This window comes from Pseudopodoces humilis, chromosome 8 (genome assembly GCF_049639895.1).
Source record: "Pseudopodoces humilis isolate 2021_Gansu_Grassland_sample_001 chromosome 8, ASM4963989v1, whole genome shotgun sequence".
In the NCBI taxonomy this organism is placed as follows: Eukaryota; Metazoa; Chordata; class Aves; order Passeriformes; family Paridae; genus Pseudopodoces; species Pseudopodoces humilis.
The window spans coordinates 9,019,563-9,040,367 of NC_142207.1; the positions used below are offsets into that span (position 1 = coordinate 9,019,563).

General features: G+C 40.3%; 1 protein-coding gene across 1 annotated transcript; it reads left to right on the top strand.

The window, feature by feature from the left end:
- Window positions 1-1,758: 1,758 nt before the first annotated feature.
- LOC148183834 (protein mono-ADP-ribosyltransferase PARP14-like) lies at window positions 1,759-20,181 on the top strand. The gene is made up of 17 exons (XM_088058895.1): window positions 1,759-2,016; window positions 3,376-3,515; window positions 3,608-3,641; window positions 4,713-4,949; window positions 5,491-5,727; window positions 6,771-9,013; window positions 9,484-9,714; window positions 9,940-10,161; window positions 10,622-10,685; window positions 11,628-11,777; window positions 12,430-12,492; window positions 14,131-14,298; window positions 14,422-14,643; window positions 14,730-15,338; window positions 15,863-16,008; window positions 17,318-17,492; window positions 19,126-20,181. The coding sequence occupies exons 1-17, from the start codon at window positions 1,818-1,820 to the stop codon at window positions 19,413-19,415; spliced, it is 5,430 nt and encodes a 1,809-aa protein (XP_087915021.1). The 5' UTR covers window positions 1,759-1,817; the 3' UTR covers window positions 19,416-20,181.
- The last annotated feature ends 624 nt before the right edge of the window (window positions 20,182-20,805 follow it).

A 20,805-nucleotide genomic window follows, 5' to 3' on the forward strand; every position in this document is an offset into this window, starting at 1 on the left:
TCTGTGACGGTGCTAGAACCACTCCCTTTGGCTTATTTTACTTTTTACTGTTTCAGTTTTCTAACCACTGAAAATTGCTGACTGTTGAATTCAAGTGTGTTGAAATCAATTTAACCTTGAGCTGGAAGTCAAGGTTCTGGAATGGGGCCAAAATAAGTTTTGGTTGTACAGTGAATAATCCCCGTAACAAATACTGTGGCCAGTGGTTCATCAGCATGCCAGGAGCCAGAGGAGATGGCTCCAGGTGCTTCATTGCTGCTGATGGGTCACTGGAACCAGTGTGACCATTCTCTCCAGGAGCCAGTAATGCATCAGCTCTCAGCTTCCCCAGCACCAAGGGAGGACACCAAGGTGTTTTTTCATCAGTGCTTGCATTACAGGTGCCTAGGGCATCAAGCCTGGAGCAGAATTCTGTCACCCTGGCCTTTGTGCAGGTCCTGAGTTACAGAAGCTGCTTTTCCAAATGGGTTTATTCTAACAGGCAAAGGTCAGAGGCAGGAGCATACAAAGGGACCAAGAATTATTGGACAGCCTGAATTGGAAAGGATCCACAAGGATCATCAAGTCCAGCTTCTGGCCCTGCATAGCACATCCCCACGAGTCACACCAGGTGCCTGAGAGCATTGTCCAAATGCTTTTTGAATGCTGTCAGGCTTGGTGCTATGACCACTTTACTAGGAAGCCAGTGCACAACCACCCTCTGAGTGAAGAACTTTTTCCTGATAGCCAACCTAAATCTCCCCTGACACAACTTATTCCACCCTGATCTTGTTCCTCTGGCAGCAATGATGCAAAACATGGAATATGTAAAAACTTCTGTAAGGAACCATGCTCTTTGGTGAATAAATCTTTTTTATTGTACAAAGATCTTTTTGATCTTTGTACACTTTCAAGTTTAATAAACAAGAAAGGAGATTTCATCCAATAAATGGGTAGCTAGCAAGTAAGCTCTAACTGATGTCCAGGTGTCAGGAGAACATATTGCTTGTTAGTAGAAATGCCTTGTTAAGGTTTAGGGCTCAACATGTTTCAGTGATTTGAGACTTAGGAGGAAGTTAACAAATCTTGCGAAGAGTGATTTACCACTGATAGTGGGGACAAAGCATGCAGAATTTACAGGCCACAAGGACATTGGCAGAAGCCCCAAGATAAGACAGAAACTAATAAAGATAACTCAGGAAGCATGCTGAATCAGCTCTTACTGGGTTAAGGTAGTTCCAGCAAGAGGAGATTGTGACCACCAACTCATGGTCCACTGAGTCAAGAAACCCACTGACCCAAAAGAAGAGAAACACTGAGCATGGGATCTAATTGTCTTGAGAAGCCAAGACAATCATTACCCAACAGAATATAGAATACTAATTAATAAGAGAACTCAGTAACTTGTAGCCAATGAACAGTAATGCCATTTTGTGCTAAAATGTACAAAGAGAGACAAGTTTTGGTTGTCGCCATGCTGGCTCTGTGGATTTGCCACCCAGACCCCTCTCAACAGAATTGTAGATGAATCAAACGCCTCGACTCTGTGTGTGGATTGGCTTCTTGCGGGTGGCAGAAGTGCTCTTGGGACAACAGCGAGAAGGGCTGCCAGCCCCCGGCAGAGGAGCAAGCAGGGCACTTGATACGGCGAGGGAGTGCTTCAGCTGCTCTAGGGGAGAGAGGAGCGCAAGGGCGCAGGTGTGAAGCAGGGCCTCGGGCGGCGGGGCTATCGCGAGAGGCGGCAGGCGAGGCACAGCCGGCACACGCTGCTGGGAAAAGCCGCGCCCTGCCGGGGAATCGAAAGCGATAGCGGCGGGAAGAGAAGCCGTCGGGCAGCCATGGAGGGGCAGCGGCCGTGCGCCTTCCCGCTGCGGGTGCGAGGGGACTGGGGCCCCGCCGAGCCGCCGCCCGCGCTCAGGAAGAAGCTGCTCTGCTACTTCCAGAGCCAGAAGCGCTCGGGCGGCGGCGAGTGCGAGCTGCGGGTCGGGACCGACACCGGGACCGGACACATCCTCGTCTGCTTCGCCTGCCCCGAGGGTGAGCGGCCGGGCCGGGCCGAGGGGACCCGGCCAGGGCAGGGGCCGGGACATGGATTGGTGTGTGGGCTCCCTGCGGAGGTGTTTGGGTCGTAATTTACAGGTCTAAACTTTCTGCAGGTTAAAAGAAACGTACTTAGTTGTTGCAATATGGAATAGACAGTATGTAAACGTGGTGTGATTTTTGCAGGTGTCCTGTGCAGGTCCAAAAGTTGGACTCGATGATATTTGTGGGTCACTTCTAATTCAGAATATGACATTTACTTATATATATATGCTTAGCTTCTGGATTGTGTTTGGCATAAAGGCTGTAAGCGAATGAATATATCCTAGGAGGAATGTATACATACATACTCATTTTGATGCACAGTAGTATTCTCTAAACTGCACTCGGAATAATAAATCTTATGTTAATCTAACAATTAGATTAGTTACAGATATATATATAAAATATGGCGTCTTCAACATGCACATATTTTTATAAATTTGCAGCAAGCTGGAAAGGATTTAGCTGCAGTTGAGTTTAATGTATACATGCACATGCACGTATGTGCAGAAGCACACAGATACCGCTACCCATACCTATATACAATTTTTCCTTTTCTTGCCTTAACATGCTTCCCAGGTGCTGGCTCTCCCTTCTGGTAAGTTCAGGACATACAGCCCCAAGCCATTTCGGCGCTTTGTGGAAGAGGATGTTCAAGGCGTGGGGGGCCGGTACCGGGACTCTCCGGGTACCACCATGAAACCCGTGATAGAGCCAAGTTTTGCATCTCTGGCTGCTCTTCCTGTTTGTTTTTTAAGGAAGAAAGCCTTGCCCATACTGTGTCGGTGTTAGGAGTTTAAAGCTCTCATTTTGCGGGACAGTGTATCTGTACATCGTTGTTCCGGCCAAGGCGAGGTTAACTTTTCCAGGAGCCGGGAGGGGCCCAGCCAGCTCCCTGGGCTGTTCCATCCCACCGTAGCCACAGGCTGCGGGCTCGGAAAGGGCCAGAGTTTCTCCGGGTGTTGCCGAGCGCGGTGTCGGGTGAGCGGCGGCGCCTTCACCTGTCTTGTACACTCTGTTATCGGTGTTGGTGTTGTTCCCGCCCGTTTTTCTTACTTCATTGCTGTTTGTAGTCTATTGTTCTCATCTCGTCTTGTGATCCTTAATTTTGTACCTTCAGTTCCCTTCTCCATCCTGCCGCGGAGGGGGGAGGGGGGTGGAGGGGGAAGGGAAGCGAGCGGCGAGGTCTGGCGTGTTTGGGTGGGAAACAAATTGCAGAACACTGTTCCTAAACCGCGACAGTGTCATGTGCCATGTAATGTAAAGCTGTGTTTCCGTTCAGATTTTCACAGGGCTTTTTTTGGTTTTATTTAGTCAAGCAACGAGTTCTTGAGAAACAGTCTCATCAGTTGCATTTGGGAGGAGGAGAAAAATTGAGGTTGATTGTCACAGAGCCTGAAGTGGCACTAGCTACTAAAGAGGAGACATGTGAAGAAAAATCAGGACTCGCAAAGGTGAATAAAAATTGTAATCCTAATCAAAGTTTTGAAATAGTGGCTAAGAGTGTCTAATCTGTCACTGACATTTGGCTTTCGTTTTATTTTAGGCTTTGGATGCCATGAGTAGCCTTCAAATAAAAGGTAAAATGTTATCCAACACTGTGTGCTGATTCTTCATAAAACAAAAATGTTGGGGCTTTTCTCCACACAGGGGTTCATGTTCTCCAAGTTGTCATCTGTTTTTTGGTTATGCTAGAGAGGAACTTGAAAATCTTCAGATCCTGCTCTCAATTGCTTCATTGCGTCAGCCTGGCTTTCAGTTTTGGCTTTTTGGTATTTTCTTCATTGTTCAGAGTGGAGGAGATGACTCCTCCAGTAGTTTAGAAATTAGTAACTAGCATCTGAAGAACTGTTGCTTCTTATTTCTTTAGTTTTCTTCTTGTTTATGGTGGTAGGCCTTCAAAGGCAGCTGTCTTCTGGAAATGTTATGGGTTTGGTATCAGTAGTTTTTGTACCTCGGTGAGCAGGCAGAGCCAGCCTGTTGGTCATTCCAGTCTGGAGATTCTCTCGCACCTGTGCCCTCATCTGTCTGCAAAGCTGGAGACGTGCTTGCCTCTGGCAGCCACTGGACTTCTGGGATACTCAGTGGGCACCTCTGTTATATTTTCTATTTGCAAAATGTTGTTGCATCCCTGTGAGCCCTTTGTGTGCATGGGCCCTCCAGCACTGTCATGCTGCACTGGTGGCAGGGCACAGGGGTTGTCAGGAGGCTTTACATCAAATCACACAAAACTACTGTCACCTATGGTGCCTGTGGATGTCCTGAGCTATGTTCAGGCTTGTTTTGCCTGCATGTGGGCTAAGAAACAGATGCAGAGGCTGCAAGGTCTCTCCCAACCCTTACCGACATCTGAACAGTTGTGGCCTATTATCTCAATGGATTTTAGTTCAGTTTAGCTTCTGACTCAGAGACATACCAATGACCTTGGACATGTTTTCTCCGGTCTGGTTTTGTGCCACCAAAGAAGCTGCCTGCAGCCCTGCAGAATATTGCACCTGGGCTGTTTTAGTTCTCAAAAAGTTCAGTGGTACCCTGCAGTATTTGTTTGGTATTTATCTCTTGGGAAGGAAAAGGAGAGAAAGGGTAAGAAGAATCTGTTTATTCCAGGAAATGTGGACCAGCATTTTATGTGGCTTATCTTTCTACTGCAGATGATACACAAGGCTTGAAGAAAGCAGTGAGTGTTGCTTCAAACAGTGAACTCCAGGAGGAGGTTGGCTCTGGAGAAGCCTCACCTTTGGTGGTATTTGAGAACATAGAGAAATGCAGTCCAGACTGCTTAAAGATGCTGTTAGAGAACATCAGTGGCCTGACTACAGATGCTGACTTTACCGTTGAACTGATACCTGAAATAAATGTTGCTGTAGCTACCTTTATAAAAAGCATTGGTAAGACAAGATGACACCATTATTAATTTCCATGTATAAGCATGAGTAATAGCTTTCAGATCTTGACTGCTCTCCCATTGCAGATCCAGACTGTTCTTAAAATGTACCTGGATTGCAGTCTCTCAAGAAAAATGTCTTATATACAGCCCCACAAAAATGCCTGTGATCCAAATGTTACACTGAAAAAAGAAAATTGTGGCGTCTTAATTGAAATTGGATAAGAATGTTTTGCTGTTTCTGTGTTATTTTGGATTAGATGAAGAAGAATTGAAAGTGTGCTGAGTGTGGCGATTATATAAAATCTTCTTTAGAGAAAGTGTACTTAGGAGATGGGAACAGAGACATAGTGGGGGTGAATAGCAGAGAGTAGCATTCTTGTGCACTCTTCCTCTTTTTTATTACAATGCAGAGTTATTTGGCACCAGAGACAGTTTTGTTCCAAATACAGGGAGTAACTCTGCTCATTTCTCTGCCTGAAGCGATAACCAAGCTGATAATGACACAGGAAAACAGGCATTTCATACTGCTCTTCCATTTACAGATACTAAGGAATTTATCGAAAAATGTTCACAAAACAAAAGAGTCAGAGAATTCCAAATCACTGCCAGGCTTCTTGAGCCAACACAAACCATCAAGGTTGAAAACCTACCAGACAACATTTCCATAGATTACCTCACGGTGTACTTTGAGAGCGCACGGAACGGAGGGGCGCCCGTGTCAGATGTCCAGCTCTTCCCCGAGGAGAACTCAGCCATCATTACTTTCTGTGACCACAAAGGTAACACTGTCCTTTGCCTGACCAAGGTACTCACAGGCAGATGGCCTGCAAGAAAATTACTGCAAATATGGGCATTAGGAGAAGCCTGGCTTTCTGTTTCTGAAGTCAGTGTACAGTGTTCTGTTCCTAGGAAGTGCTCTAAATGGAGAAATACTGCTGCGTGTCTAGGGCTTCAGTATCTGTTGGGTTTTTTTGTTTGTTTATTTTGTTTTTTGTTACCAGAGATGTATTTTAATACCTGCCTTGTGCATGAGTTTTTCTCACTGGTGTTTTTTCTCCATTTGCAGAGGTTTTTATATGGAATATGAAATTAATTGTATTTACAGGTAGAGGGACAGAGCAGAATCTGTCAACGACTTCAGATTGCACAGTTAACTTTCAGAAACTAAATAAGGTCAAATATCCTCATTTCAATATCTTCATTATTGGGGAAGAAAAAACTTGTTACTATTTCTTGCATTCCTCAAATCACTGTCCAGTTTTTGTGCCAGTGCAACTTCTGGTAAATACTTGTTAGGAGACTCCTGGCTTAGTAAATTTAATTTGAGAAAAAGGCTTATCTGCCAGGTGGTTTTCTTATGACTCTCAGGATTTTCTGAAGAATATTTTGTACTTTAAGTTAAAATGGAATTTGGATCATTGTGATGGAGTTTTAAGTTCCTGCAAACATTAGGCTTTCTTTCATTAGTCCATTTCAACAAAAATGGCAAGAAAAAAAGTAAAACTGCACTGACATTAAGAGTTTTTTGAGGATTATATTTGAGGATAAGGCCCTGCTCTGTGGAGGAGTTTCCTTGGGAAACAAGCAGGGTGTAGCTCTGGATGGGAATGCAGACATGAGCATATTTACCAAACAAGTTGGAACCAAGCCTTTTATCTTGTCCCCTACAGAGTAGTTTGGAAATCAGAAAGACATAAAAACAGCTCTTTGAAAGGAAAGAAAAAGAAAAGGAAAATCAGTGTAATCTCTAAGAATAGAGACATTTGCCTGATTTGAAGTTAATGATAAATGCTTGTTTGTATGTATGTGCACTAACTTTTAGATCTAACCACGGTCTTGGAAAAGCGACATTTACTGGAACAGACGCTGATTTCTGTGCATCCATATTACCACTCCCTGGGAACAGCACTCTATGGAGAAGAAAGACCAGCTGTCAAGATGCCAGACCCCATTGAGGTGCCACTAGACCCATATGTATGGCAGTTTTTACAAAAGCATGCCGATCTGACCCAAAACATAAACCAGGAAATGGCAGTTTGCCATTCTGAGCTCATATGGCCCCAAGCAGACTGTGCAAACCCAGAAGTTATGTTGTGCCCATCCCCATCTCTCTGCAAGCAGAAAAAGCCAATGATCAAGTTACTCAAGACATGGCAGCAAGATGCTTCCACTGAGTTCTCACGTATCATGGCACGTTACATATCTATAAAATGTGAAGTCAATTCATCAGGTTGGGAAGATGTGAAAAAAAGACTGTCAGAAGATGTTGGTCTGATCATAACTGATATTTCTGAGGAGATGGTGGTGATTGCAGGCAGCAGAGCAGCAGTGGACAGTGCAGAGAAAGAAGTGAGGGAATGCATGAAGCAAAGTGAACGGGAAAAACAGAGCATTGAAATTTCTGTGTCAGTGATCCCAGGGAAGTATGCTGTGCTGCACAATGCTGGGTTAGAAGAGAATATTCAGAAGGAATATCCATGCCTGAAGGTCTTTTATGATGACAAAAAAAAGACTGTTCAGTTGTGTGGATTACCTGCAGAAGTGTATAAAATCAAAGCTGACTTATTGGAAAAGGTATTGAGTATGCCATGTACATCAGTTACCATTGACCCCCATGTTTTCCACTATCTCCAGTCTGTAGATAATAAACATACATCAGATGTGTTGTTCATTAAGGAAAATATTAATACTTTTTATGAACTTCAGGATGATACTGTGTTGCTATATGGAGATGCTCCCAAAGATCTTCTAGAAGCGGAAAAGCAAATAAAAACAGGTTTAGAATACAAGTGCATCAGTGTGGGGGATGGTGAAGTCTTTAAAAAGGATGAGTGGAAGAGTCTTCTTTTCTCCTCTCTGAACACATATAGTTCTTCCAAGGAAGTTGTCATCTCTTGGCAGTCTGTTGGAAAAGAAAATAAAATGATTATTGCTGGCTTTTCTAAGGCTGTAACAGAGGTCTATCAGAGACTTAATGATTTTATAGATAGAAACACACCCATTGAAAAAGTAATCCCAGTTAATTCAGTGGTGATAGTGCAGTTTGTAGAGAATGTGAAGTCTAGTGTTTGTGGAGAATTGAAGAAGAAAGGTGTGACAGTACGTTTTGACACCAAGACACCATGTATTTCCCTGAGGGGACCAAGAGAAGAAGTGCCAGAAGCATTCATCATGTTGGAAAAAATGGTCTCCTCCCTTTACTCAAAAAATGTGCTAATTGATAAACCAGGCGCAAAGGAGGTCTTCACTGAGAGGAAAGATTTTTGTACTTTAGAAGCAAAGCAGAAATTCAGCTGTTTCATTAGGATGAAGGAAGAAGAAGAAGAACAGAAGGGCAGAAAAACTGGTGATAAGGTGGAAAGAAAGGTCTACTATGAAAAAAAACTGCCAGGAGGAATTGTGGTAGGAGTGTATAAAGGTGACTTGTGTGACTACCCTGTTGATGTTGTGGTGAATGCATCTAATGAAAAACTGAAACACATTGGTGGCCTTGCTGAAGCCCTGTCAAGAGCAGCTGGCCCAGCACTGCAGCAGGAGTGTGATGAGCTGATGAGGAAGCTCAAGAATTTGCATCCCGGCTGCGCAGTGATCACATGTGCCGGGAAACTGCCCTGCAAGAACGTCATTCACGCTGTTGGGCCCAGGTGGGATGTGAAGGAATCACAAAGGTGCATGTTGTTGTTAAAAAAGACAGTGAAAAAATGCCTACAACTAGCTGAAATATACAGTCATTGTTCCATTGCGCTGCCTGTTATAAGTGGAGGGATTTATGGCTTTCCACCACAGATGTATGCAATTTTTATTGTGTCCTCCATCAAGGAGACCTTGGAAGAATTCATGGAGGACAGCAACTTGAAGGAGGTCCATCTTGTTTGTAATTCAGAAGAAATAGTTCACACTCTGAGCAAGACAGTAAAAAAAGTATTTTCAGCTAATTCATTCTCCACAAAACAGCCGATGCTGAAAAAAAAACAGAAGGAGAATATAAAAGGGGATCTGAAGATGGTTACAACAAATGAAGGGCTTTGCATCCGAGTGGAGAAGAAAAATATTCAGGAAGCCATGGTAAGTCTTTACTTTTCTGACTCCTTTCGAACTTGATGGTAAGTTTGAATGAAAAAGGAAGGACAGTAGGTTTCACAAGCACTTGCTACATAAGGAAAGAACAGCTGTGTGCTAGCTAAACAAGGATGCAAGCTTGCAAAACTTGAGTGTAGGTTGAGATCTGTCACTGCAGCCATTTCTAGAGGGCTGTGAATTTCTGGATGTTTTAATTCCCACCTAGATCTTGTTAGTTTTCCAGATCTGAGAGCAACTTGTAAAAGAGTTTGCTTTTTTTTTCCTAAAGTGGAAATACTAAAGTATTTTATAAAAGTAGCTATCTTGGTTGGATATTAGGGGAAATAGGTATCTCTCTGTGCTCTTGGTTTGGGTATCCACTGGCATTTTGGGGTTTTTTGCTGTGTGTTTTAATCTCGGTGCATATTTTTGCTTGAATTCTGGTTGTAGCTATTTTCATTGCAATCTTGTTGCAGATGGATGTTCTGGTCAACAGTGTTGGCACAGATCTGCAGTTTGGTGTGGGGCCTCTTTGCAAAGCCTTGCTGGAAAAGGCTGGACCAGCTCTCCAAGATGAGTTTGACACTGAAAAACAAAATCAGGTTGCTGGTGCTGGGAGTGTGCTCTGCACCAGTGGATGTGCTATGGCCTGCAAGTCCATCTTTCATGTCATACTACCCAAGTGGAATGGAGGACAGACAGAGAAGGTATATTTTAATTATTAACTCCCCAGCTACATATTTATTTGGGATCTGTCCTGAAATTTCAGGTTTAAACATAGTTACTTTAGATTACTTGATTCCATTTTCTTCTGTTGGAGTGACCTTAAAGATGTCTTGATGTACTCGGAGCTGCTTGTCATACCACTTTCTTTGGAACTAATAATAAATTATGCCTTTAGAAAAAAAAAGTACCTTTGCTGTGTTTTACAGGTCCTAGAAGATGTAATTGATTTATGCTTGAAGAAAACTGAAGAACTTGGACTGAAATCGATTGCTTTCCCAGCTATTGGGACTGGAGGATTTGGATTTCCTAAAATCATTGTTTCTAAGTTAATGTTTGATGTGGTATTCAGGTTCAGTAGTACTCACACTCGGAAGAATCTCCAGGAAGTTCACTTTTTCTTGAATCCACAAGATACTGATAACATTCAGGTAATTCTTCTCAGGACAAAGCTGTATTTGTAACATACTGCTCTAGTTACACATTAATAATCTGTTTTACTTATACTGCTTTCTAGGGGGTGATAATTTAGCACTTCCTTACTGCTGTGGACCAGTGACAATGAGATGTCTTTCCAGTGTCTCTGAAATACAAACTCTCCACAAGCAGAAGGTGCAGACAAAATATGCCTTGCTGTTGGCTCTGTAAATGCCTGTAGATGCTCCCTCATCTTCTGACAGAGGAGTTCTAGCAATCCAGAGCTATCTCTTGTCACACTGTCCACACTGGGTCTTCTGCTGTTAATAACACTGCTGTTAATAACACTTAAATAAGACTATAAAATGTGTGAGGTGCCTCAGTGAGAGCTGCATGATTGTTAATGTTGTTTACAGAAACATTCGGTGTACATACTGTGAAATACTATCTTGCCTACTTTTTTTCTCTTCTTAGGCTTTTACCACTGAGCTAGAACTTAGGGCAGGTGGAAGTTGCAGTGCTGCAGCAGCACAGCCAAGTAAGTTGTGTAGGGGTGGGACAGAATGTAAATACTGTTAAGTGGTTTTATGTGTATCAGGAAACAGAAGAAATATCATCAGGGCATGGGGCATTTTTTTTCCTCCTAATGGACTTGCATTCGTAAATGTCATTGTAAAATTCTTAGGGAAGAATTTATTTTGTTGAGGCCATGCTGAACTTTCAGTGTGGCCAGTCTTACCAAAACAAAGAGGGTGTTCTGCCAGGAGACACAGTAGTTTGTCCTGCTCAAAGGATATAAGAACTTGCAATCACTTGGCCAAACAAGCCATAAATAACATGTATTTCTTGTAGCTTTAATCTCCTACATATATATATATTAATATATACAGGAATAATTTCCTTTCCATTTATTATTTGACAACAGTGGGACACAGTAGCCAAAACATGAGTGTACTGCATCAAGGGCAGAGGCTTATTCATAAGGATATAAAGCTCTTCCTCCTCAGTTGCTGAGTATCAGAGAGATGAAGTTAAGAGTGGGCAGATAACATATGAGTTAGATAAGTTTAGACTAGAAGAAAGGAACAGTTTTTTATCCATTAGGGTAAATATGAAATAACTTACAAAAGGGATGTGATATGATCTCCATTACTGGCAGCTCTTAAGCTGGATGCTTCGTTTCTTGTAAGAATTAATTCAGGAAACTGTTACAGAGCTGGTCATATCAGATTAACCCTGAAGCCATTTTCTGAATTCATATTGCGTAAATTTACAGGAATAGAAATGGTTTCACTTTCACAGTGTTTAAACAGGAAGAATACTGTGCCTCCCAGCTTTCAGAGATGGAATAAAGAGAAAAACATCAAACTGATCTAGAGCGTAGTCCTTAAAAGGATAAGTGGAAGTTTCAATCAGTTGAAGAGAATAATACTCCAAACTAAAGGAGAAGTGAGTTAATATATTTTTCTTTCCCTTGCAGGTTTCATGAGGCCTGTTTCTGATGAACTGTTGAGAGTTCATGAAATGAAGATTGGTTCCATCACACTCCAAGTAATTAGTGGAGATATTACTAAGGAAGATACAGAGGTTATTGTAAACATATCAAATTCATCATTTGATGCCAAAACAGGTATTATATTGAATATGTGGTTCTTTAGCAATAAATCTAGTCTAGGGAGTACAGGAAAGAATTGTCCACAAGGGAAAGTTTTATGAAGCATTTTTCAGATGAGAGATACAGAGTTGTGATTAGTCAGGAAATTGATCTTAAATGTTTTTCTTACACATCCTGAATATTTGATTTACTTTCCAAACAAAAGGCCATTTTTTTCTTGCATAAAGCCAAAATGTTTAAATGGAATTTTTAGATAAAGTATAATTCTGAAAAAATGCTCTTATCCTAAAATGTTTCACTGTAAGACAAAGGCCTGTAAGAAGCAGAGGATTTTAACATAGTGAATTATAAGCATGGAAGATACCAAATGTTGTAGTTCAAAGCCATTGGAGAGTTTGGTGAGGGACATATGGGTTTGTCGAGTGAAACAATGAAACAGGAGTTGTTCTTAATGACTTGTAATCAGCAGTGAAGGAAATGTTCTCTCTGCAGCCGGTGCAGTGTGTCATGGACAGTATGTAGGGAAACTGGCAAGGTTTTCAACTTTGTGCTATCTTGCCATACAGCAATTGAGGTCATGTGTAAAGTACAGAAGTTGGGTAGAGTTTTGAGTAGAGATAGTTAAGGAGGCTTAATGACTGTGTGTGCTTTTTTTCTGTGATTTAAGGAGTCTGCAAAGCAATTATGGATGCTGCTGGTTCCCAGGTAGCAAATGAATGTGCTCAATATGGTATGTTAGAGCATACTGGTTTTTTGATAATTCTTTTTCTGTTGTTATCATTCTCTCTGAAAACTTAAAGTTGCTTTATAATTCTCTACTCTGATGCCATAATTATTTTAGGTGAATAACACAGTTTTCACTTTTAGGAACTTTAAAAAGTCCCCTTCCTGTTTTGACATATACCTTGAGAATTTTCCTTTTCATAGTTGTTTAGCAACAGCTAAAACATCAGTGTATTACACACTTTATTCTCATATTGGTTCCAAAACACAGCCCTATACTGGCTACTAAGAGGAAAATTAACTCTATCCCTACTGAAATCAGAATAATCCTGATCATAGGTTCCTCAATAGATTGCATTCTATCAGACCAGTAGAGCAGTGAAATTCCAGCTCACTGTGGTTGGCCTCTACAAGCACAGAAAGGGACACTTTAGATGCATAACCAAAATGTGCCTGCTCTGTGTCTGGAAACTGACTTCCAAGATGGAGTTTCCTGAATTTTTCTCCCAGCCTGAGGCTCTGTAGAAATATTTGTACAAACACACATATATCATTAACTTCAAATCAGGCAAATGTCTCTGTTCTTAGAACTATTACACTAATTTTACTTTTCTTTTTCTTTCGTTTCAAAGAGCTATTTTCATGTCTTTCTGATTTCTAAACTACTCTGTAGGGGACATGATAAAATGCTTAGCTCCAACTTATTTGGTAAATACGCTCGTGTTTGATTCCCCTGCAGAGCTACACCCTGCTTGTTTTCCAAGGAAGCTCCACCACAGAGCAGGGCCTTATCAACATTCTACTATGAAACAGTCCTTACCTTCAACTTAAAATAAAACTCTTAGTGCAGTTTTACTTTTTTGTTGGAATACACAAAGCAAAGGAATGATCATGTTGGCAGGAACTTAAAACCCCATTACAATGTTCCAAATTACGTTTTAACTTAATGTACAAAATGTTCTTCAGAAAACCCTGAGACTCATGAGAAAACCTGGCAGATAAGCCTTCTTCTCAAAGTAAATTTATCAGCCTGATCTCAGTACTTGCAGAACATATTACAGTTGTTACCTTCATGATCTGTGAGGTGGTCTGGAGCTCTGTGCTCATCAGTCCATGCATCCTCACAATATGACTCCATTTTGTATGCAAACATGAGTGCTCTGAGAAAACACAACCATATTTTTAAAAAATCCATACTGTTCTTAGATCAGTTGCTCATAATCTTAATGATATTATTTTATCCACTCAGCTTTTCTGCAGAGTAAGAATTTGGGTTTTTAAGGAATAAGTGGAATAAGAAAGGTTTTCTCATATAAATTAATTTGGCATGCTTTTAAATAGAAGTGAGTTGTATTCAAAGTCATCAGAAATTCTTATATTGTACTTAATAGGAAAATACTTTGTAGCAGAGATGTTAGGAAATTAGAAAACACACATTTACTTGAATTAGTTTCTCCAAGAAACTCTGCAGCGTATTTACAAAGAAAACCAGAATCAAGTAAACCCACAATAAAATATCTCACAGTGGATTTCTTACCACTTTTTCCACTTTTCTTGTAGCACCAGTATAACAATCAATATTACCAAAAGAGATTGCTATTTTATAAATAGATAAAAAGATAAATCTTTATCTTTTCTCTTCCAGCTGGGCAGTATCAAAATGGCTTTGTTACTACACAGGGTGGGAACCTATTGTGCAGTAAAATCATCCATTTGATTACCAATAACCAGGTGAAGAGTCAGGTCTCCCAAGTGCTTCATGAGTGTGAACAAAGGATGTACAAATCTGTTGCCTTCCCAGCTATTGGAACAGGTTTGTGTTTTCTTGGGAAAGCAATATGTGATGGGGGTAGTTCAGAAACAGACAAACTTAGTATGGGAACAGTAGACTTGCACAGAAACTGTTCACTAATATGTGCCTTTTATTTTTGTTTAGGTCAAGCAGGACAGAATTCAGCCAAGGTAGCTGATGAAATGTTGGATGCTATAGTGGAATTTGCAAGACAGCCATCAGTACAGCATTTAGAGACAGTTAAGATTGTGATCTTCCAGACAAATATGCTCCCGGCCTTTTATGAAAGCATGAAGAAAAGAGAAGATTCAGGTTCATCCACAAGATCAGAACCACCAACAGAATCATGGTTATCTATGTTTAAATGTAAGTTGGTGTGTTTTCTGTGTGCATGGGAATATAAAACTTAAGTTCTTTTATTTACAACTAATAATTGACATATTTATCCACAGCCTTTTTTTGGAACAGAAAGCAATCTTCTGAGAAGAAAAAGTCCATGATTTTGGAGAAGAAAGTTGATTTAGTCACATTTCAAATTTGTGGAGAAAGCCGAGAAAAGGTGGATGCAACTGAGTCCTGGATAAAGGATTTAATTTTAAAGGAACAGTTTGAAAACATTATTTCAGATGAGGCAATTGAAAGTTTTGATGAGACGCAAATTGCCATTTTGAAAGATCTCCACCTAAGAAAAAAAGTCAAAATTGAGTTTTTAAATGAGCTTTCTCCCCCTCAAATTAAAATTTCTGGTATTAGCAGGGATGTCTATTCCGTTTCTCTAGAAGTTCAAGACATGATCCAACAAATTAAGTCTACTGAGGAAGAGCAATCCAAGGCAGAACTTCTTTCTAACCTGGTAGAGTGGAGGTATCCAGGAAGCAACGGTGGCTTTGTTACTTTTGATAAACTGACAAATATGCAGCTGGAAAATGCCAAAATGGCTAAAAAACTATACCTGGATGTCAAAATTAAAAATAAGAACTACAAGGTGGATCTGAATACTCTGAAGGCTACTGATGACCAAGGAAAAACTGTAAATCTTCAACGTGTGACAAAGGATGAAGGTAAATGACACTATTGGTAAATAAAAAAAAAAAATGGATAGTTATTATTGAATGATGATTTGGATAAATGCAGCTCACGTGTCCCAAAGAAGGAAGGTATTCCTTTTTTCCTTTTTTTTTTTTTTTCCCCTTGGCCAGCAGTTTTGAGTTTCATAATCAGTGGGAAGTATGAGTGAAATCAGAACACCAGTTTTAAGTGCAAATACTATCTGCATATATGTGACTGGTGAGCATAGATTTCATGCTTAAGTCTGACGAAGGAAGCGGTGTATGAAGAATTCATAAAATTCTTCTGCGGTTTTAAACTAGTTTCAGTTAGATATTGGTATGGGGATAATCAGGCAAAATGTAAAGCCTTTGTATTGTATAACAGAGCCAGTGATGTTTGGAAGAGCAAGAGTACTTGTCGAATGAAGTATTACTGAAGGTGCTGTTCTCTTGGTCCTCTCTATGCAGGTTTGTAAGATGTGCCTATGGAGCTGGAGCTAGTTGTCTGTCATAATAATGCAACCTCTGTTTTGCAGATCTGCAGTCAATAGAGCTCCCTAAGGAGTGGACAGACATGCAAAATGAACAGGTCAAAGTGGTGAAGCTCAAGCCATTGCATCCTGAATATAAAACTGTGGAGAAGATGTTTCAGACAACATGTTCCAACTATAACATAGAGAAGGTGATATCATATGGGGTGGGGAGGGGGGAAATGTCAATGCTTGGGCAAGAAACATTAATGTACTTCCTAAATATTTGCTTATAAGGTCTCTGCAACCCAATACACCTTTTAAATGCCAGTGTCCCCAGCACTGTACAGAGTGAACATAAATCAAAGCAAAATTCCTAAGAGCTGTTCAGTAATTTCTGACATCTAATAGTGCAAAACCAGTGACCGTCAGTCTTCAGGCTGACTCTTTATTCAGTTAATGTGGTATTCACTAGTTAATATGGTATTTCCAATTAGGAAATTCTATACCAAAATGGAGGCATGAGCAAATGCATTCAGAATACAAAGGGAAAATACAAAGTCCTTGCAGACTGACACAAAGCTTTGGACTAATTTACAGCTTCTCCCCTGTCATTCAGGAGAATGAAAGAGCCTTTCAGGCTTGGCTGTCAGTTTTAACCAGTGTCAGTATTCGATCCTGCTTATTTAGAAGTCTTCAACAAGTGCACAGAGATTTAATTGCCAGGGAGATGATGGAATTGTTCTGAATCAAGAGATAAACAGTAGAATATACAATCAAATTAGGAGTGAGAATAATGTGTTTAAAAATTTTTCTTCTATCATGAGCTTCAAACACAAAAACACACAAAGAGAACAAAATATTAGTGTGCTACAGAAAAAAATCGAGTTATGACATTATGTCTTTTTCTGTTAAAAATGGAAACCTGTTACAGAAATGCCTTTGAGATTATACTTTGATGCAGAGACACTGCTTCCCCTTAAGCTATATCCACATTGTTGGTATAGGGAGCGAGCAACATCCATCCTCCCACCAAATGATTTTTATATAGTAGTTTCTTATGGGTTGCTAAGCTACATGTTAGAGGAAGCAATTTTGACTTGCAAGCTTAGATCTAGAAGAGAAACTTAAACTGAACCTAATGCTGTTGCTACAGTCAGAGAAAATCATCAGTAAAGATGATTAGGATGTATAGGATGCATCTTACGTCATTGCCTTTAGCAGTGGTACAGCAGCCTGTTTCTAGAAATGACAATGCACAGCTACCATGACTGCTGGGGACCTAGTATACTAGGCAAAACAAATATACACCCAAAATTACTGAGCTTGAAACTCTCTTGTGAGCTGCAGGAGGCTTACATATTCAGTTCCTTTACCCAAACCTCATGCTAACAGGACATAGTGAAAATTGCTATAATTCTGTCAGTTTGATTTCATTTTAATGCTTTCCTGCCATGATAAATATTCTTCCCTACCCTATTTATCTCTAGGATAAATATAGTTAATTTTGTAATTTTGCAGATTGAAAGAATACAAAATCACATCCTCTGGCAGACATACCAACTAAAAAAAAAATTCATCTGTGAAAAGAACAAAAATCAAAATAATGAGAAGTTGCTATTTCATGGGACAGCTGCATCCTCACTGAGGTTGATTAACTACTATGGATTTAATCGTGGGTATGCTGGAAAGAATGGTGAGTCATTATCCAAATCAGTTAATTTCCTAGGCATGTATGAGTACTACAGGATGTCAATGTTATCGTGCTGTCAGCACAACATGAAAGCTGAATTAAATTAGAGAAAACCATAATAAACAACTCCTGATATTAATCTACATGGACAGAGGAATTGTCCTGTTCAGTTAATCACTTGTTGCTGGATGCCACCATGTAAAGGGTATCAAAAAGAGTTCACTTACTCTGAAATGAAGCCTGGGCAGCTTTTAGGAATTGTTTTGTATCATCGTCATGGTTTTACCAAGAGAAAGGAACAAGGAACACTGTTCAACTTCCTCAACTGAGGTAGCAGCTCCTAGCTGATGGTATCTCCTCTCCTCTTACACAAAGACAGGTAGCAAAGTAGAAGTGCAGATACTCCTCCTGTTACCTCCAGAGATTAGGACAGCATAAGATCCCACATCTGTACCAACTTTACGCTCACAAAATCTATGAGATCCATTAGTTAATTCTTAGCCTTTATAATAATAGTTATAATAGTTTATAATAGTTGTTAGAAACAACTTAAATATTTAGCATAAAGATATCCTGCATTAGTTCAAAGCTTGTTTTGTCCGCTTCCACTAGTATAGTCGTGTTATGTGTATTATTTGGCAACATTCAAAGATGAAGAAAGTGGAGGATGGACTGAATTGAGGTGCTAGCTGATTTTGGCAGTCATGTAACCTCACTTAAAAAGTCCCTTACTTTTGTTCTTAATGTTTTCTTCCTTAAGACAGAACTGGACATGCCTAGGGCTAGTTTGATCTTGAGACAGCTGGGCAGCTTAACTCGGATCTAGCTGAAACTTCAGTGTGGTCTGGATCCAAAAATAGACATTTCTCTGTCTGGATCCTCTGGAGGTACTTACTCTGAGATTTTATTGAATAAATGAAGCCCAGCATACACAAAAAGTATCAGGTTGTGCACAGGTAGGAGTGGCAGCCACCACTTCTTTTTGAAACATGACCAGAGGAGATGTAGTTTAGCTTTCCTGCTCTTTGGTAGTGTCATGAGGTTGGATTTACTCAGGAAGCAAGAGCCCCAGATATTCATGTCATCTTTCTGCTTGTGGGTATTGACATCCACCTTTTCATCTCAGCTGTGATTAATGACTGGGGAGGCACACTTGCCTTCTGTCAGGCTGGGTACCCAAGCAAAAGTATCCAAAAATCAGGGCAGCTGGATAGGAAGGACCTGTCTTGGCTTAACCAGCTTTTTACCAATGCCAGGAAAAAGAAATTTGTCTTGAACAATGACATGTGATTCCTCTAACTTGCTGGGAAGTGTGACTAGAAAACTATAATTATAATTATATAGTCATTTTAATTCCAAAAGTCTCCGAAGAATTTAAGTTTGGTGGATTCCAGGCTAAACCATGCTAAGCAGAGGAGACCTTTTCTACATAGGAAAGGGAAGTCAAAACCTGGGTGTTGATACCTGGTACCTATGTGGGTTCATATTTGATTCTGATACAAAGGATTAGGACTAGAATTTTGTGTTTGAACTCTAACCACATTTACAGCGCCTGCAGAGTTAGGAAAGGAGTTTTTGATACTCTCAGGAGAATAGGAACACTAATTTTATTTGAAAATGTTGTGTTTCCTAACAGCTGCAGCCTTTGGAAACGGAACCTACTTTGCTGTTGAAGCACGTTACTCTGCTCGGAATACTTATTCCATTCCAGATACGAATGGCAAAAAGTACATGTACTTGGCTCGGGTCCTAACTGGGGAGTACTGTGCTGGGAAAGAGGGACTAAAGACTCCACCACCAAAGAGCCAAACAGATCATACTGACCTGTACGACAGTGTGGTTAATGATGAGGCTAATCCAACAGTTTTTGTCATATTTAATGACATTCAGGCATATCCACAGTACCTTATTACTTTCAAACATTAGAATGACCTTAATAGTCTAGAAAATTTTAGTGCCTTCTACATGTAAGAATTTAAGGGCAATTTTTTATTCTTTTTACATTTAGGTTTCTTCTTTATTAATCTATCCATGTGTTGAAATGTGTCTTCAAATTATCAACAGAAGGACTAACATAAGCAAATATTTTGGAGCGTGCTATTTCAGTACTCAAATTTCAAGTTCAGTTATGCAGAGATGTAGGGAAGAGCTGTGAGAACAGCTCTGACTTCTTCCTAGGCAAGGCAGAGGGGTGTGGTAGGAGAGGAAGCTGCTCTGCCTTACCTGTGGCCAGCAGTAAGAGGTGTGGGGTAGGTCAGAGCACCTCTGCATGTTCCTGTTTCCAGTAGTCACCATAAAGCACCTTCTTGTGAGGATTTATTTAAAGTTTCAAGATCATAAAGAGGGACTTTTAATTTTTTTTCTTTTCAATACTAAAGCATTAACCTTTCTGTAGAATCGCCAATTTGTTGAATCAGTTACAGAGACATAAATCAGTTCACATGCTTAAACCATTTGAAAATTTTTAAAGTTCTGTAAGAAAATTAAATAATGGCATTTTTACAACTTTGCCAGTGGTTCTTTTAATCACATCATAATCTTAAGACTGCCAATCAAAAGCTATATTGATTGATTTAATAAAATAGTTTCAAACAGCTACATTGTATTGCTGAGCTGCAACAATCAATTAGAAGTGTTGCTTCACATTTGATTATGTTACAGTGATGCAATAAAGATTTTGAAGACAAAACAAGTTTCTTGTATTGTCTGAGTGACATGACTTGTGCATACAAATTCCAGGTAAAATTATTCTGCTTTAGTTGAAAAAAGACCTGTGGTGCAAATAGCTGCCACAATGTCTTAAAACTTCATCATGATTCTCATTACCTGCAAAGAGGAAAAGGGTTTACAGTATCTGAAGACTGCAATATAAAACATTTCTGCTTTTCACAGCAGATGTCCATGCAGCACTTCAGATTAATGTCCTGCATAAATTCCCATTTAAAGCAAAGTAGAGTTTTACCCACTCCCACTTTAATAGATTTAATAGATTTTGCTCCCTGTGAAAAGGTGAGGATGCTTTTCTTCTTTCTTGCTTTTTTTGGGTACTTTTCTGTGTCATGGAAACGCTTCAGCAGCCAGAGCAACTTGGTTTAGCTGAAAGCACCAGGCACCCACTGGCTTCTCCCACTGCTGTCACCGAGCAGCTTGGAGAGCCAGGACACACCACTTTCTATTTGTGTGGCCCTATTTGTACCTGAACATCTTGGAAAGCAGCGGGAGCTGCAAGACAAAGCACTACAGAAACCCACATAACTTTTATCACTGGTGGTGGTAAAAGTTTCTTCAGTCATTTCCCTACAAGAACCTGTGGGAT

Bases quoted from the DNA above. Each gene is read 5' to 3' on its own strand.
- LOC148183834 (XM_088058895.1), top strand. From the start codon at position 1,818: ATGGAGGGGCAGCGGCCGTGCGCCTTCCCGCTGCGGGTGCGAGGGGAC. The intron at 12,493-14,130 runs GTATGTTAGAGC...TTTCTCTTCCAG, and splicing joins AAATGAATGTGCTCAATATG to CTGGGCAGTATCAAAATGGC. The intron at 17,493-19,125 runs GTGAGTCATTAT...GTTTCCTAACAG, and splicing joins TGGGTATGCTGGAAAGAATG to CTGCAGCCTTTGGAAACGGA.